An 18,447-nucleotide genomic window follows, 5' to 3' on the forward strand; every position below is an offset into this window, starting at 1 on the left:
TTAATACACGAAATCTTTATAATCAAGCCAAAAGAAAGGAGTAATAATTTCAGAACATTACTCATCACTTGATTCAGATTCAGATTCTGAATCAAAATCTGACTCCTCTTGACTCTTCCTTCTTTTTCTGGAGTCCAATCTGGAAGGCAAACAATCATTATTTAGAACATACTAAAGATATAAAATACACCCAAATGAATGCACAAGATACACCCAACTGAATGGACAATATACATCCAACGCAGCGAAAGAAACACACCCAACTTAATAAACTACATAGACCCAACTTGATCAACAAAATACACCCAAATGGTTCCACCAAATACACCCAACTCCAAAAAGAAATTACACCCAAGTATGGTACTTACTTTTTTCCCTTTTTGCTGGGGTGTTTCCTTGGTGAATCCTCTGAGTCTTCTTGAGTCTCAGACTCAGAGGTAGAACTATCACTGTCAGTAGTTGTTTCTGTTTCCGAAGACGATGTTGAACTCGCCTTCCTTTTTTTTGTTTTTTTGATTTCTTGTTTTTTCCTTTTTTTTTCTATTTTTTTCATTTTTTCTCTTGTCTCCGCCATCTTTACAATCCCCTGAAACATTAGATATTTTAGTTAGCAGCATTCAGGTAAATAAAATACACCCAACATATTATGTTTACTTACCAAAATTTCCTCTGTTTTTGCACTCATTCTTTCCACCAACTGCTCCTTACTCCAGTTGGCAATCCAGGGTTTTGGTGGTCTTTCAGCCCTCTTCTTGCCTTTGTTTTTTGAAAGATGAAAGTAAATTATCACCAGGGCAAAGAGGCAGCCATCAATTGCCTTCTTCTTTTTTTTCTTGTAGTCTGTGATGCCCTTGACGATGAAGGTCAAAACATGCCCCGCCCAGTTTCGCTCCGTGATGCTGTCCATCTCAAAAATTGGGGCCAGGTGCACAGGCGAGATTTTGTTTATCGTCGTTAGCAAAAGGAACGCCATCTGTATATAGAGGATGAAAATCCTCTTGAACATTAGGCGTTCCTCTTCGTTACCAACGCCGATATCCATCATCTCATCAGTAAGACTTTTGAGGGTCTTACCCTGGAATCTTCTAAATATTATTTTGTCATCCTCAAAAAGTTTCTTATAATCGACTTTCTAAGGAAATAGATCTCCTACAGAAAGAAAAACAACAAAGTATCAAAGTTGGTTCAATTACACCCAAGCATCAACTTAAATACACCCAATCATCAACTTAATATACACCTATAATTTTTAGCTAGTTACCTGTTGCATTGATGCCAAGCGCATGACCTATCTTTCTTGGTGTTATTTTGAAAGAACCATATCTTGTTTCCAGTCTGTTCTCCCCAAGTTTAAAGTTGTTTGCCAGCTCCCTTAACAGTTGGTGATGCACCCTTAGTGGTGGGATGTGCATCAACCCACCGAATCCGAGATCCCTCACAATTGCCTTCTTCTCCTCAGTCATGTTTCTGAATTTATCACTTAGGAGATGTGTGGCACACTTAAGGTCTTTTGTTTGGTTTCTTGCTGCCATTTTCTCTGAAATAAAAAATACACCCAAAGATATCAGTAAGATACACCCATATATATGAGTCAGATACACCCATTAATAACAGTAAGATACACCCATATATATGAGTCAGATACACCCAAAGATATCAGTAAGATACACCCATATATATGAGTCAGATACACCCATATATATGGGTCAGATACACCCATTGATAACAGTGAGATACACCCATAGATATGATTCAGATACATCCATATATATAAGTCAGGTATCACTCAAACATGCTTCAATATACAAGGTCAAGCAACATTACAAGGTCAAGCAATATACATCCCCAATCTACGGAATATACCCCCAAAAATCAGTTACCAGAAGATCTAGAACAACAAGAATAAGAGTAAAACCTAGAACAACAACGTAGAAGAACAGTGTAACAAAGAAGCAAGAATAACAGTAAACCCTAGAACAACAACGTAGAAGAAAAGTAAAACCTAGTTCGTAATCTGGAAAATATACAGGAATCATAATGTAACGTACCTTGAGTATTGTTGCTTTGTTTTCTCTGGAGATTCTTTATGGAGAGTTTGATGGTGTGTTGATGGAGGTTTCGAAGGTTAGCGACGAGTTGTATATTTTGATTTTGGAATTTTGCTCGAAAATGGAAGGGTTACGTTTTCTTCGAATTGCTTTGAGAAGTGGAAAAAGTGGAAGAGTCTGCCATTACTCGAACCGTATGTAACCGTTTGAATTGGAGCGCATGAATGTTACGCTCCATTCAATCCCTCTTCATGCGCGTGTATTGTTTATGGGCTGGGCCAACTTGTAAAACTTGTAACTCGTTTTTGCTTGTATGTGTAGCAGGCCCGTATTCAATAATGATGGATTTTATTAGTTTGCTTCTAATTTTTGTCTACTTCTAAGAAATATATATATAAACGAGCCAAAGTCTACTGTTCAACTCAAATTAAGTTTTATTTTGATCTCTGATTGATTGACGAGTTATACTAATTTAGTTTTTGATTTTTTAATTATTTTTATTTAGTCATTTAAATTAAAAAAGTGTATTAATATAGTCTTTTATGTATTTTTTGTCACTAGAACTCAGCGTTATTAGTAACGTAACTTAAGCCTTGTCATATTGAACATATTAAAGCAATACTGTACATATTTTGACGATAAATAAGCCATTAAACTATGTCGTTTGAGAGTTTGAATAATCTTATCATAATCAAGCTTGTCATAAGTCATAACCCTCAAACGATGTCATTTAATGCCTTCTTTAGCGTTAAAACGTGTATGACGTCGTTTTAATATGTTCAACGTGGCAAGACTTGAGTTACGTTATCAATAATGTTGAGTTTCGGTGACAGAAAATACACAAAAGACTATATTGATGCACTTTTTTAATATAAAAAATCAAATTGTAACCATTAAAAAATCAAAGACTAAATCAATGCAACTTACCAATTTTAAAGACCAAAATAGAATTTAATTGATCTAACTCATTTAACTTGCCCAAAAAAATAATCGGACTAGATGCTATAATAAAAAAAACCCGATGATCCAATTTTTGAGTGGTCAGCTTATTCGTCCGCTTAAACAAATGTCGAGGGTTCGAATTCCGCCTTGTGCATGCAGCAATTCATTGGCCAACGAAAAACTCTTAAATGGAGTTTAGATCCACAACATATTAATTTTTAACCTGTTGGTTGGAGAATACCGTGTGCAAAAAAAAAAAAATCTAAATAAAAAAAATCATAATTATCAAATTGGGTCGCTAATTAGACTGTTTAAACATCAGATTCGGTAAAAAGCAGTTCGACCCGGCGTTTTTTAGCAAAAACGGTGACCGGCCGGTTTATATGACCCGGACCGGTCACGCTTTTTTTCTCTTGAAAAAATGAAAAACGACGCTGCTAAACATCCCCACCCCCAGGTTGCCCTAAAGCGGATCACCCCCAATCCCCAAGTACCCTCAATGTCTCTCTTCTCTCTCGAGTCTCGTCTCTTTCTCGTCACTCTCTCCCTCGCCTTCAAGCTCTCGCACAGTCGCACTCACTGACTCGGACTCGGCGGACTCAAGCTCGTCGTCGCGGACTGTGTCGTCACGTCTCGCACTCAGTCGCCGTCTTCCCTGCTATCGCTTCGCCGGCGGCAGAAAGCAGACCGAATTGGTCCCTCGGGTGGTGGTGGTGGTCGTCGTCTTCTTATTCGGCCGTCAGTTCAGTCGGTCAGCTTCCTTCACCGTCAAGTGGTCCTTGGGCAGGTGAGCTTCCTTCGGCCCTGTTCTTTCTTTTTCAATTTTATCATAGTTGTTTTGTTGTTGAAAATTATCAATGAGCTGAATTTGTTGCTGTAAGTTGAATTTGTTGCTGAATATATCGCTGAGCAATTTTTTTTGTTTCTGGAAAACATGTTGAATTGATGAAGCATTTTCTGCTGACAGATGAGTATGATGGAATACCTATCTTCTATTGCTTTTAAATTGTTGCTCTAAGTTGAATTTGTTGCTGAATGTCACTTAGCTAAATCTTTTATTGCTGTAGTTCTTTTATTTCTTTTATCCCTGCATTCCTCTCTTCTATCTTTTTCAGTTTTTTCTTTTCCCTTGCTCCTGTCAATTTTGTTGTTGTAAATCATCACTGAACCATCTTTTGTTGCTGTATTGAGTCAAATTTATTGTTGTATTGAGTTGAATTTGTTGCTGTATTGAGCTAAATTTATTGTTGCTGTTGAGTTTAATTTGTTGTTGTAAATATCTTTTGAGCTATACTTCTTGAATTTGTTACTGAGCTAAATTTTTTTTTTGGTTGAAAATTATGAGTGAGTGGAATTTGTTGCTGAAAATCTGTCACCGAGATGAATTTATTGCTGTAAGATTAGATAGTTTCTGTGTAATGTGTAGAGACTCAGTCTTAGTCTTAGCCTTCAATTATTGTAATAAGAGTTTGATTTAATATTTGAGTATTGACAATTACACAGGCAATATTGGACTATTGGTATAACGGTATTTTGATGGATTGATTTATAAATTGAATTTATGTTTTTGATTAGTTTGTTAGTCATTAATTTACTGACTGTAATATGTTTTGCTCTCTTATTCATTTAAATTGAAAAAGTATTTTAACTTTTGATTTTATTTTTTTTATAATTTTATATTAATTATAATCGGATTAATCGGTCGAATCAATGATTTATCGGTTGAACCGGTGACCTGCTCGTATGATTGGGTCAATTAAGGCCAGGTCCATTACAGGTTCAATTCTAATAACTATGCAAAAAACCCTAGCAGACTCATAACCCGTAAGTATAACAGAATTCATATCAACCTCCAGCCCTCCACCCCCTAACACCCACGGGCTCTCTGCCTCTGGCTCTCTCCGTCACACACATTGACCTACAACATCGGGCGCCGGCGCTGTCGCGCCTCGCTGTCGCGCCTCGCTGTCGCACCTGTCCCCTCCGTGGATCCGTCGCAGGCTCACACCCTCTCCGTTGCTGCTGCCCCTGGGTCCTGTGTATCTATATATGTATCTTCCATTCTTCCTGGTACTGCGAAAGCTACGGCTGGGGTTTGTGTGTTTTATGCAAAGTGTCTTTTCCTGAGGTGGTTTATTCATGATTCCAATATTCACTTTTTGACCTATAATCTTTGGATGTAAATCTTCATTGGACATGTTTTTTTCTTTTCTTAAGTTAACATGATTTAAACCGAGTTTACGTTTGTAATAATGTTGTTTTTTGACTTCCTGGGTGAAAGGTGCTAGCAGCTAGTCTAAAGACGGACATGAGTTGATGAATTGTGGCATAGGAATGAAGTTGTTCCTTTTGCTATTTTGATCTAAATAAAAGTGACCCTTCAAGTGGCACTTCTGAATTCTAATCCAAGGTTGCATCAATTCATCTGCTTGCTTCATATTCATATTAGAAGCATCATATGGTAGCTACTATTTGGAACAAATTTGGTTAGGGATTGTGAAATTGTATGTTTTTTTCAATGAATGGTTTAGTAACTTTTTTTTGAAAAAAGAAGAAGTAAAAGTTAAAGCCGGGTTTGGGCGCGGTGAGTCGGCCCGCCCACCACCCAATATATATGTATATATGATAATTGATATATGATCTATGTGTAGATAGTCTCACCTATGATAAGACTCGTAACATCGTTTGATTTATATAACCAATCCCACCTAGTAGGATAATATTTTCATGTATATGCTTGATATTATTGTTATTTGTAAAATATAACATTGAAGACCTTTATGATTACTCGAGTTTTTATAAAAGGAAATTAATTTTCTTTCCGTTGACTTGATTAAAGGAAATCAATGTATATGTGATAATTGAAAGGTCTGATCTAAGTCATAACTTGATTCATTTTTATTGGAAAATCTACTGTGTGGGGATCTTATTGTATGTAAATATAGTAATATACTCATGTCCTTTTTATTAGGAGGACATCATGATTACTCTTATTAGTTTTTTGGGTCATCTGATTACTCTTTTATTGAGTGAATTGGATTGAGTCCATACAAAACCACCACTGAGCATTGCATTTTTTCATTTCATTCTTTGGTTTAATGCTAATATAACAGCACCATTTGCTGACAATTTAAGATACAATTTTAAATTGATAACAATTGCAGGCACTTTCATATGATAAATTAATTGAATACATGAATATTCAACATTTATTGTGTGATTTATGTCTGTTTCCCTCCTTCGTGTAGTTGTTGTTTCTTTGATTTCGGAATGAGTTTGTTGACTGTAAGCTTATGAAACTTATGAACAGGTTCACATGCCAACAATGCTAGGGCGGCTTCATAAACTAGTTCCCCCTGCATCTTCCAAACAATATCTGGCACCATGCTTTAAGACTTTGCGCCATTATAGCTTTGTTGATGATGGCGGTGGAAGAAGCAAACAGCATGTACAAGAATCTCATGATGAGGATTTTTCTCTTAAACAGTCAAATTTTAATGGCAGTGGTATCAATGGAAGCCAGGAGGGATATGGCAATCAACAGTTTCCGCCAGAACCAATTCCAGATAGACCTTTGAGAGGTGGTAGGCCAACTAATCAGCCTCCTCGTCCGCGTGTGAGGGAACGTAGTGGAGATTCCCATTCCTTCCCTCCAAAATTTGAGGATGATCATGGAAGACCTGATCTTGCATTCCATGGCAGAAATATGGCTGAAACAGGTCGGGCTGCTGGTCAATCAGGAGAGAGTTTCCTTGATAAATTCAAGCTTGGGTTTGATAATAAAACAGCACACACATCCGAGTCTGCTTCGGGCAACCAATCCGAAGAAGCGAAGAGGTCAAATCCCAATCAACCAGCTTCAGAATCTATGCCCCAAGATGCCAATGAGATCTTCAAGAAGATGAAGGAAACCGGTCTTATCCCCAATGCTGTGGCCATGCTTGATGGTCTATGCAAAGATGGCTTTGTTCAAGAAGCCTTGAAGCTTTTTGGCCTGATGCGGGAGAAGGGTACCATTCCGGAGATTGTCATATATACAGCTGTAGTGGAAGGCTTTACGAAGGCCCACAAAGCAGACGATGCCATAAGGATTTTTCGGAAAATGCAAAGCAATGGCATTTCACCAAACGTTTTCAGTTACACTGTCCTTGTACAAGGACTATGCAAATGTGGCAGATTACAGGATGCTTTTGAATTCTGTGTGGAGATGTTGGAAGCAGGTCATTATCCGAACACAACTACTTTTGTAGGCTTAGTAGACAGTTTCTGCAAGGAAAAAGGTGTTGAAGAAGCAAAGGATGCTATCAAGACATTAACAGATAAGGGCTTTAATCTTGATAAGAAGGCTGTGAGGGAGTTTTTGGACAAGAAAGCACCATTTTCACCTTCAGTTTGGGAGGCAATTTTGGGGAAGACAATTCCAGAGAGACCATTTTAAATCTCTTTCCAGGCCGTGTAAGCTTTTGCCAAACTCTTTCATGTCCTTGGATAATTTATGTAGGTGCATCTATTTATTTTTGCGTAAAAGTTCCGACTTGTTAATTGTTTGCTTCTTGATAGTAAGCACATGTTTTTGCTTTCCTATGTAAGTCTCAAATTAGTTAGTTTGGATGTGCTCAATTTAGACTTCAAGTTTAAGGAAACTCTAATAAGATGCAAATTGCAGAATGCAGATTATTGAGGCTTTGGATGTGCCTGTTTTGTAGTTTGGAAACGATAGTTTAGGCAGTGACGTGGGACTGAAAAAAATAAAAATAAAAAAAAGTATAATTCAATGTACTATAATTGAAGGGAGAAGGGAATGAGAATCGAACACTTTATCTCAGACTCAAATGGACTAACAACAAAGTTTAGTTATACTTTTTGAGAAGAATCACATGAAATGCTTCGAAGACTAACCATAAATTGTGAGTTCAATTGCATGGAAATGATGAACTTATTCTTTCAAAAGTTGTTTTATTACAAAAAAATGTTTCATATGTACTAATATTAACTAACAAATTAATTGTTATAAGTTTATATATATTAATATCATATTTTTTAATTAAATAATGAAAATATTATTATATTATCAACTTATTTATGGAGTATAATAAAAATATTTTTGAGATGTTAAATACATATTTATATATGCGATAGTGGTTTTTGTTGTACAATGATTGGTTTTATTATTATGTTACCTATGATCTTCACATATTATGAATACATAATTAGTTTAGAGTTTAGACACTAATTTGTTGCTAAGAATTGAGTAATGATTTTTTTGACAAAAGTTCTATAATAACTATTGAGTTAGTTTTAATGTACTAATAATAATAATAATAATATAAAGAGTATTATGTGATCATCTATTTAAATTTATGTTTTAAAAACTTTTTAAGTAGTGAATTTAAAAATGTTATATTTTATGATGTGATAATATTAAATTGGATGCCTGTGCAAAAATTGTTTTATCTCGGGAAATAAAAATTAAATTATTTTAACATTTTGTAAATTTACACAGGTTGATTGATCTGATTAGAACACGTAGAAAGAAATTGGAAAAGGGATGGGAAGATTCGAAGGGAATCTAAAATCTAAAATTTGGTTAGGTTGTCAATAAGTTACGACCTTTATGATCCCGGTATGGACGATCATCCTTCACAAAGTAAATCAAGAAACCAATAGGCTCCACATGAGGAATACCGATTACATTCATAAACTCCACATGGCAACAATATTTTGTAATAATATATGTAAATTCCCTATGGACGTTGATAGATGCGAATTTGACGACAATTTATATCATACTAAATTAGCGAATTTGTTTTTCCCTTTGGAAGAGAAGAGAAGGGGTGATAGTGAAATTGGTTTTTGTTGAAATGAAGAGTAGACATCACTAAGTAATTTCACAATAAAAACGACATAATACAAGAAAACTCGATACTAACTACCTTCGTCTCATTTTGAAGAGTCATTTACATAGTTCTTGAGTCAACAAGTTTTGAAGAGGCAGGCATTTTGAAATTAAAAATACACTATATAATACTCTATGTTAAATTAAATAATACACAATGAAAATCACCGCAAATTGAGGTGGAGGCATTATAATTCTTTCTTAGAGTGAAGCAACATCTGCTTGATTAAACAATATATATAAATAAATAATTGGCCTCATGGACTGTTGTAATGCCAAATTAGAGTCTCTATGTAGTCACTATATATACGAGTGTTGCATCATTTTTCAGTTTTTACAAAAATCACACAATTAGCAACTTCACACAATGTGTCCGGGACAAGAAACAAACGTGCAATGCCAGTGCCAAAGGGCCATGAAAGATGGTAGTGGCCACAATAATGAGGACTATAGTCATACAAAATTTAACAACTATGCTTGTGCTTGTGTGGTAGCTGCCTCTATTATCTCTGCTATATTTGGCTACTGTGAGTATCTATTTCTTCTTCTACTATGTTCTAAATTCTAACTCAGTATATCCTTTAGTCCACATAACGAATCTCACTTTAAGGTAGCGTTTGGTAGAAGGACAGAGACTGAAAGACAGAAACTAAGAGACAAAGACTGAAATAAATCTCAATATTTTGTTTGGTGTAAAGTGGGAGACAAAAATTAAAACAAAAATGAAGTTCTAATTTAATTTGTTCAAAAGATAAAATTAGAATTAATTAATTAAAATGAGAATATTTTAAGTATAAAATATTATTAAAGTTTCAATTTTTATCTCTTAAATTTCAGTCTCCTATATCTATTTTTTGAAGGTATTGAAATATTGAAATTTTGAAGACAAAGAGACAGAAATTTTAATACCTAAACTAACAAACATAATACTGAATTTCAGTCTCTCAGTATCTAGTATCTCAAAATAAAAGCTACCTAAATAGAATAGGGTTTAACTGTTGTTGCTATTAGTAGGTCTGGATGGAATAGATTTTGGAAAACATTTTAATTAATTGGGTTGTACAACTTAGTAACACTTTGAAATAATGTTTGGTATTGTTTAATTAAAAATATTAGTGTGACTTATTGTGCGTGTTATTTATTTTTTGTGGGTGATAGTCACACTCCATCTTATGGTGATGAGGTGATGAGTTCAAGTGAGTATATATATATCACTACTCTTTTTCAGTTTTAATGCTTAAACAAAGACATGTATAAGCAATCAAAATGAAGATTTCTAAGAAAGAAGCAAAATGTATTTTGTTCTTGTACAGCTACAGGAGTGATGGCAGGAGCATTGTTATACATAAAGGAAGAACTACGAATCAGTGATCTACAGGTTCAACTGCTAGCAGGAATCTTGAATGCATGTGCATTACCGGGATCCTTGCTGGCAGGAAGAATCTCTGATATCATAGGACGGAGAAACACCATCATCCTCTCTTCCATCATCTTCTTGTTGGGGTCCATTTTGATGGGGTACGGTCCAAACTACTCAGCATTGATGGCTGGAAGATGCACGGCGGGTATTGGTGCGGGTTTTGCCCTCATGATTGCACCAGTTTACAGCGCTGAGATCTCTTCTCCTTCCTACAGAGGCTTCCTAACCGCTCTCCCTGACGTGTCCATCAACTTGGGTCTCTTATTGGGCTATGTCTCTAACTACTTCTTCGGTCGCTTGCCCCTTCAAATTGGCTGGAGAACCATGCTTTTTGTTCCTGCATTCCCTTCTTTGGCTCTGGCCATTCTCATGCTCAAGCTTGTTGAGTCGCCAAGGTGATCATCATTCAAATTGGACTCTTTTATTGTTTTTGTGTTTGAAGTTGATAGTTGAAAGTCGTTAAATGATTTGACAGATTTGATTAAGGTGAAAACTCAGGTGAAGTTGATAGCTGAGAGCCGTTAGATAAAAATTTAGTCATATCAGTCAAATCATTTAACGGTTTTCAGGTATCAACTTCATGTGAAATCGATTACACTTAAGTTTTCACCTTTAAATAAAACTGTACCTGAGTTTTCACCTTGTGCTCGTGAGATAAGTGGTTTTGATGACGGCTTAATTAAACAGGTGGCTGGTGATGCAAGGGCGTATTGGTGATGCGAGGGAAGTTCTGATGCGCGTGTCAAACACGAAACAAGAAGCAGAGCAACGGTTGCAAGAGATAAAAACCGCCGCAGGCATCGATCCAAGAAGCACACAAGACATTGTCCAAGTGCCAAAGAGGAGTCGGAGTGGCGGAGGAGCGCTCCGAGAGCTTCTATGCAATCCTTCGCCGCCTGTTCGGCGAATCCTAATCGCAGCCACCGGCGTCCATTTGTTCCAGCAAATCATCGGGATAGAGGCTATTTTCATGTACACTCCAAGAATCTTTGAGAGAACAGGAATCACTGATAAGAGCGTGTTGTTACTAGCAACTGTTGGAATGGGAATCAGCGATGCCGTTTTCGTGTTGATATCAACATTCTTGTTGGACAGAGTTGGAAGAAGGATCTTGTTGCTGGTTAGTTCTGGTGGTGTTGCTGTGTCTCTTCTAGGCTTAGGTGCATGCATGAGAATAGTGGAGCATTCAGATGACAAGGTTTCTTGGGCAATAAGTTTCACCATTGTATTCACTTACATCTATGTGGCTTTCACTGCAATAGGCCTTGGACCTGTTACATGGGTGTATAGCTCAGAGATTTTTCCACTCAGGTTGAGAGCACAGGGTCTTGGTGTGGGTGTCACTGTCAACAGGTTCACAAATGTTGTGGTGGTTACAAGTTTCATTTCAATTTATCAGAAGATTACAATGGCTGGGATTTTCTTTATGTATACTGCTATCACAGCTTTGGCTTGGTGCTTCTATTATTCCTTCTTGCCTGAAACCAAAGGTAGGTCTTTAGAGGACATGGAGAGTATATTTGGGAAAACTAATGACATCAATAATAATAACCAAGTGAAGCATGTCATCAATGGCTACAACAATGCATAGTAGTTTAGCTTTTATTTCTTAGTATCATCATTATTATTGTTACTATAGATTTCTTCTTCCCCTCCATTGAGATAATAGTAGTATTGAGTATTGACATCTCTCTGCTCCATGAGTTTTGACATACATTAGCCATTTCTTGATGAGTTTTCCCTATGTAATAATATGGATGGCTTCAATACTTCTTTCATCTATGTCTCTCTCTCTTATGTTATTGTATTTTTATTAATTCCATGCATCAATTTTAGTTCAATTATGATATGGTGGATTCTAGTATCACTGTGCTATCATAATTATGCAAATATTATTAAAATTAAAGTTATATATATTTTTTTATATTTTGATAATATTTTTTTAAATAATATTTAAAAAATAAAAGTATTATTTAATAATAAAAATTATTATTTTAATTTTAACAATATTTTTAAAATACTATAGTTACCGTAGTTAGTTACGGTAACATAGTTTTACTAAAATGATTCTATTATCATATTTGTGTAATTTAGTGTTGGTTTAAATTGATTTATTTAAGTGAAAAAAATATTTTTTATAAAAATATATTTTTATTAAATTTTAAATATGTCTAGATATATTTTTTAAGAAAAGTACTTTTATTAAAAAAATAAACTATTTATTTTTCTTAAAAACTAATCATATTTTATTTTTTTTAAAATATAAATAAAAGACGTTTTAAATATTTAATTTTTTTTTAAAAAATTTATTTAAATATGAAATAACTTTTAAATTATTTTTTAAATAAATAAATACTTTTTTCAAAGCCAATGCAAACTACCCTTAAACTTGTTTGATAATTTATATCTTCGCCAATAAAATTATGGATCACATGTATTATTCTTTATCAAGTTTCATCAACCGTAAGATAACATCTCCAAAAATGATGCATGACGTAGATAAACTCATATATTTTTTTCTTTTTTTCAAATGAGACTGCTTTTGAGAACTAAACCAAGAAAATAAATGCAATTATTTACTCCCCAAATTTACTCCTTTAAAAGTCCATCTAAAAGCACTTCTCAAAGTTTGTTGAGAAGATGGCATAATCTAGCTCTTTATTATATACTGTAGAGAAATGACTTTAATGTTAGAAGTGGTTCAAAAGGCACCGAACCAAACCCATGAAGTTTTATAGTTTTTTAAGTTGAAAATATTTCAGTTGGCTAATCTAAGTTTTTGTTTTCAGCAAACTTTTAGTCATATGGGACGTGCAACTTGTAAGTTTCATTAGCTTCTAGTACCAGAATGAGATCATATACTTCATTTGATTGTTGATATCCCACTAACAGATTGTTCAAGTTTGTTTGGAAGTTTACTACAGAATTGAAAGTTGAAGTAGCTAGACAAAGGGAGCAAAATTTAGATACACGAAGCCACTAAATTAAAAGTCATAAATTATATTAGGTGCTCTATCTGTATTATATATTATGCTCTTTCTATCACTTAAAACTGTATTAAAGCATAATTTCTAAGTTGTTAAAGTATATAATCTCATACTCTAAAAACACTTAATAATAACCTTTTACATTATAGAAAGTATAAGAAACCTAACTTTTAAATAACCAATATTACAAATTTTTTAAATTATTTTTTTAACCTTATATTTTTAAGAATTTAGGATTTAGAGCTAGAGTTTAAGATATAAATTTAAGATTTAGGATTTATGATTTAAAATTTAAAATTTAGAATTTAAAATAAAAAAATTAATTTATGTTGGTTGAAAAAAATTGAATTTCTAATTGACATTACTGCTAGTGACGACATAAATTCATACAATAATGCTAGAGAGATCATAATTTAAAAGTATCTTATTCAACTTAATACTCATAATTTTATACATGTAGTATCCAACTATTTATAGTTACACACTTATTACATCTAAAATTATCTAATTATTCTAGTTACATCTAAAATTATCTAATTATTCTAGTGATAATTAAAGCATACAAAATAAAAAGAAAAACTAAATATAAAATAAGATAATTTTAATTATTTTGGATTATTTTTTATTGTCTCTCCAACATTTTTAATTCATATTACAAGAATACAAGTTTTATAGGCAACATATTGATCAAGTAGTTAGCTCACTAGTTTAGTTGAGTAAGTGCCAATGATTCAAATTTTATTTTATGTATGCAGTAATTTATAATCTTTAAATGAAATTCCAATTCATAATAAATTAGTTTTTAGTATGCTGACAAAGAAAATACGGAAGGAAAAAAAATAGGCGACGCATCTGACCCACATTCATATTCTTTCTTCAGCTAAAATTTGACACATCGAATGTGATCCACAACAATACTATAAGAAAAACGTTGAATACCGTCGGAACAATCAGCAATATAAACTTCACCGGTAAATGTTTATCGTTGTAATCTTTTCGTTCGATGGTAATTTTGCGATGGATTATCAGCTCGGAAAACCAATTGGTTACTGATTAAAAGGCAAGTACATCAAATAAATATAATGAAACAATAAAACGAAAGCTAATAATTACAGATTTAGATCGTCGTCGTCAGTCCTGTGGCCTTGAGTCGGCAGCGTAGAAGGCGGTGATATCCATATGCCACCAGCAGGACAACTGCCACCAGCAAGGTCGATGCCAACAGCGCGCATCTAGGCCCGGTACACCTCCATCTGAAGCCTCCATACACTGCATCTGCTCCAGCGACTCCCTCTACTCCAGCCTGAGCTCATCCGTAGATGTCATTCGGGTGAGAATCTCCTGATACATCTCCCGATAATCGTTAAACTCTTGAGTCTGCTATTGAAGGTTGCGTTGGAGCTCCTGCACCTGCAGCCTCAAATCCACGTCTTCCTCAGACTCAACGGCTTGACTAGTGGCGGAGCCTGACGATAACCTCAACGTGGAGGTGTGGAGGCTACTGACGAAGAATGACCCCATCACGTATATATGAGTTTTGTATGACGCTGAGGCGGTCTCGCGCCAAACCGCATCGGGATCAACGATTTAAGCTGGAGAGCTATCGGTGGCATCCTCCCCACCTTGCTAAGACTGCTGAGTCGCAACTTCTAGTTTCTATGTGTAGGACTCCTGTGTAATTAACACAAGTTATTTTGACTAGTACGATAGATATACAGTTAATATCTAATAATTTTATAGCAGAAGATAATTAGATGTATGTTTACTCACATAATGGTCCTGAGACCGCTGATCATCAAATGTCTTTTTGTTCTCCTTCAATGTATAGGTGTACAATGTCGTCTCACGATCCAACGATTTTGTCTACACATGTTACATTGAAACAATATGATTAGGATGCCTAGTAATGATATGTAGAAGAATATAACTGTTATTAATAAAATTAAATTCATGTTACATACCAACCTGACCTTAGTCTTTATGAAGGTCGTTGAGCTACCAGTATACTTGAACGATCTTGCTGAGACCCTATTAGCTCTGTTGATGAGACGCTGATACTGGAACCCCTCATCGGTCTGCCAATGAACAAGCAGGGCCTTCTTTATAAAGGTTTAGTATAAATGGCTTAGGTCGTCCAGTGGTCTCGTCCCTGACGAACATCATCCAACATCTGTTGGAGCCTCAGACCCATTTTATGGTCGAATATCTTCACGATGGTTAGGTCGTACTCAGCATCCCACCTAAAGTGCAGCTACAACACAGAAACTTTAAAATTAGTTAAGCAAGATAGAAACTATAAACTAGCTAAAAAGGTTTGAAACTAAAAAAATAGACTAATTACCGCCCATTTTTAAAACCATCCCTCCCTAGTCTCAGCGGGGATCTTTATGTAACTGGACCAAGAATGGTCGTACATCAGCTTAATAACATTGGTCATCTCCTAAGTATAGATGTCATTGTTCGGCACAAACCTAACAACTCACAAACAGGAATCAACCTAAATCCATTAAACAGAAATCATAATCATTAAAACTTAAAACAATAACTAAGCAACCAAATCAACCTTAATCCACTAAATAGGAATTAATTTTCAAGAAATTTTAGTAATAAAATTAATCATAATCGTTGAAATTTAAAACACTAACCAACCAACTAAATCAACCTAAATCCACTAAATAGGAATCACTTTTTAAGAACTTTTAGCAATAAAGTTAATCATAATCATTAAAACTTAAAACATTAACCAGCCAACCAATTCAACCTAAATCCACTAAACAGGAATCAATTTTTAGGAACTTTTAGTAACAATCATAATCATTGAAACAAAAAATGCTAACCAAGCAACCAAATCAAGCTAAATCCATTAGACAGGAATTAATTTTCAGGAGCTTTCAACAATAAAGTTAGTCATAATCGTTGAAATTTAAAAACACTAGCCAGCCAATCAAATCAACCCGAAACCACTAAATAAGAATCAATTTTCAAGAACTTTCAGCAACAACCATAATCATTGAAACATGTACTAATCAGGCAACCAAATAAACTTAAATCTACTAGAGAAGAATCAATTTTCAGGAATTTTCAGCAATAAAGTTAATCATAATCGTTGAAACTTAGAAACACTAACTAGCCAACTAAAATTTACTAAACAGGAATCAATTTTCAAGAACTTTCAACAACCACCATAATCATTGAAACAGAAAACACTAACCAGATAACTAAATCAATCTAAATCCATTAGACAGGAATCAATTTTCAAGAACTTTTAGCAACAAATTAAAGTTAATCATAATCATTGAAACTTAAAAATACTAACCAGCATTTAAACCTAAATCCGCTAAACTAGAATCAATTTTCAGACACTCTCAGCAATAACCATAAATAGGAAATACATGAAACTCAACGTGATACTTACCCCGTGCAGTCATCTGGATAAATCTTCAACCGTACAATGGGAGGTGGTGGAGGGGCATCAGCTGCTGCCTTACTTCCGTGGCTAGACTCTGGGGATGCAGCATCCATTGCTGGAGGCGATGTCGACGTAAATGCGGGCTGCTGAGCGATAAGAGACTGCGTTAAAGACCCTGATGAACGGTTAGTCCGTTAAATCTGCATCCTGTGATGCCATCGGAGTGGTCGGAGTAGAGGGAGAGGATCCAGAAGTTCCGGAGGTACCAGAAGAAACCCTTCCTCTACCCCGACCATGGCTACGACCATGAATAGCAGCCTGATTCGCAGTACCTCTACCTGTCGAAATGTCTGCAAACATCAAATTATCAAACAATCTCAGTAACAATTTCTCAACAAAACAATTATCAACGCAGTAATTAACACAATTACACAATTTTAAACACTTCAATAATTCAAAATCTAATGTATTAAATATAACCTAACTTAATCAACATAAATCCACTAAGATTAGAAAACTAAACAGAACTAACTTTGAAATTGATTCAAAATTAAAATTAAAATTCTAATCAACGCTAAACTAAATGAAATTAAAATTAAATAATTATCAAACAATCTCAGCAACAATTTCTTAACAAAACAGTCATCAATGCAACAATTAACATAATTAGACAATTTCAAACACTTTAATAATTCAAAACCTAATGTATTGAATCTAACATAACTTAATCAATCTAAATCCACTAAGATTAGAAAAATAAACTGAACTAACTTCAAAACTGATTCAAAATTAAAATTGAAATTCTAATCAAACCTAAACTAAATTAAATAATTAGCAAACAATCTCAGCAACAACTTCTCAGCAAAACAGTCATCAACACAGGAAGTAATAAAATTAGAGAATTTCAAACATTTCAACAATTCAAAACCTAATATATTGAATCTGACCTAAATTAATCAACCTAAATCCACTAAAACTAAAAAACTAAAATGAACTAACTTTAAAACTGATTTAAAATTAAAACTAAAATTTTACTCAAAGACTAAATTAAACTAAAATTAAAAAATTGAAAAAGAGTTGTTTAAGAACCTGTAATGAAGAACTGATTAAGAAATAAGAGAACAGGTGGATGTTGTGGCTTTGGTCGCCAAAATTGTGGTGGCGGCAAATGATGGTGACGCCAGTATTAGAATATCATAATTAGGGAACAAAATCAGGAAAATATCAAAGAGGATTAGAAAAAAATCAATGTAATTTATTAGGATATTATTCCATAACGAGCGTACTCTTTAGCGTACTATTGGTCTATATATTGGTAAGATGAAAAATATGAATAACAAAAATAATACTTTTTTAAATAATTCTTCGTTTCTTTCCTAAACTCTTTGTACCATAGTAGTGATGGTGGTGAGATTTCGAATGAGGAGAAGAGGTTCGTGATTTAAATTTACACTCCTTTTATCGTCAAATTGTAGATCACCAAAATGAATTGTCTCGCACTAAATTGAGTTACTGTCGATTTTTTTACGAAATCTAATTTATTTTCACTCCAAATATTACCGACAAATTTACCATCAGAAAACATAATCTATCAATAATTATTTAATCTTACAAAGAATTTGAAACGTAGTTATCGTCAATAAATCTAACGATAAATCAGCCACTATTATGCAGTAATAAATTTGATAGTACTCAACAATTTTTTTGTATTACTACATAGCCTTTACCATATAAATTGGTCTATA

General features: G+C 34.3%; 2 protein-coding genes across 7 annotated transcripts; both read left to right on the top strand.

Annotated features, from left to right (window-relative positions):
- The first annotated feature begins 3,400 nt into the window (after positions 1-3,400).
- LOC112800680 (uncharacterized) lies at positions 3,401-7,674 on the top strand. 5 transcript variants are annotated; one of them, XM_025843039.3, is made up of 3 exons: positions 3,401-3,777; positions 5,272-5,400; positions 6,301-7,674. In XM_025843039.3, the coding sequence occupies exon 3, from the start codon at positions 6,307-6,309 to the stop codon at positions 7,426-7,428; it is 1,122 nt and encodes a 373-aa protein (XP_025698824.1). In that variant the 5' UTR covers positions 3,401-3,777; positions 5,272-5,400; positions 6,301-6,306; the 3' UTR covers positions 7,429-7,674. The 5 variants fall into 5 exon arrangements, with proteins under 5 accessions (XP_025698824.1, XP_025698823.1, XP_025698825.1 ...); XM_072196376.1 differs by having other exon boundaries at positions 3,452-5,118; XM_025843038.3 differs by lacking the exon at positions 5,272-5,400.
- A 1,540-nt stretch (positions 7,675-9,214) lies between these two features.
- On the top strand, positions 9,215-12,088 carry LOC112800681 (probable polyol transporter 6). 2 transcript variants are annotated; one of them, XM_025843043.3, is made up of 4 exons: positions 9,280-9,413; positions 10,045-10,082; positions 10,200-10,701; positions 10,994-12,088. In XM_025843043.3, the coding sequence occupies exons 2-4, from the start codon at positions 10,073-10,075 to the stop codon at positions 11,895-11,897; spliced, it is 1,416 nt and encodes a 471-aa protein (XP_025698828.1). In that variant the 5' UTR covers positions 9,280-9,413; positions 10,045-10,072; the 3' UTR covers positions 11,898-12,088. The 2 variants fall into 2 exon arrangements, with proteins under 2 accessions (XP_025698827.1, XP_025698828.1); XM_025843042.2 differs by lacking the exon at positions 10,045-10,082 and having other exon boundaries at positions 9,215-9,413.
- The last annotated feature ends 6,359 nt before the right edge of the window (positions 12,089-18,447 follow it).

The sequence above is a fragment of the Arachis hypogaea genome, chromosome 5 (genome assembly GCF_003086295.3).
Source record: "Arachis hypogaea cultivar Tifrunner chromosome 5, arahy.Tifrunner.gnm2.J5K5, whole genome shotgun sequence".
Taxonomy (NCBI): domain Eukaryota; kingdom Viridiplantae; phylum Streptophyta; class Magnoliopsida; order Fabales; family Fabaceae; genus Arachis; species Arachis hypogaea.

Bases quoted from the DNA above. Each gene is read 5' to 3' on its own strand.
- LOC112800681 (XM_025843042.2), top strand. From the start codon at position 9,254: ATGTGTCCGGGACAAGAAACAAACGTGCAATGCCAGTGCCAAAGGGCC. The intron at 9,414-10,199 runs GTGAGTATCTAT...GTTCTTGTACAG, and splicing joins CTCTGCTATATTTGGCTACT to CTACAGGAGTGATGGCAGGA. The intron at 10,702-10,993 runs GTGATCATCATT...TTAATTAAACAG, and splicing joins AAGCTTGTTGAGTCGCCAAG to GTGGCTGGTGATGCAAGGGC.
- LOC112800680 (XM_025843037.3), top strand. From the start codon at position 5,040: ATGTATCTTCCATTCTTCCTG. The intron at 5,061-6,300 runs GTACTGCGAAAG...ACTTATGAACAG, and splicing joins TGTATCTTCCATTCTTCCTG to GTTCACATGCCAACAATGCT.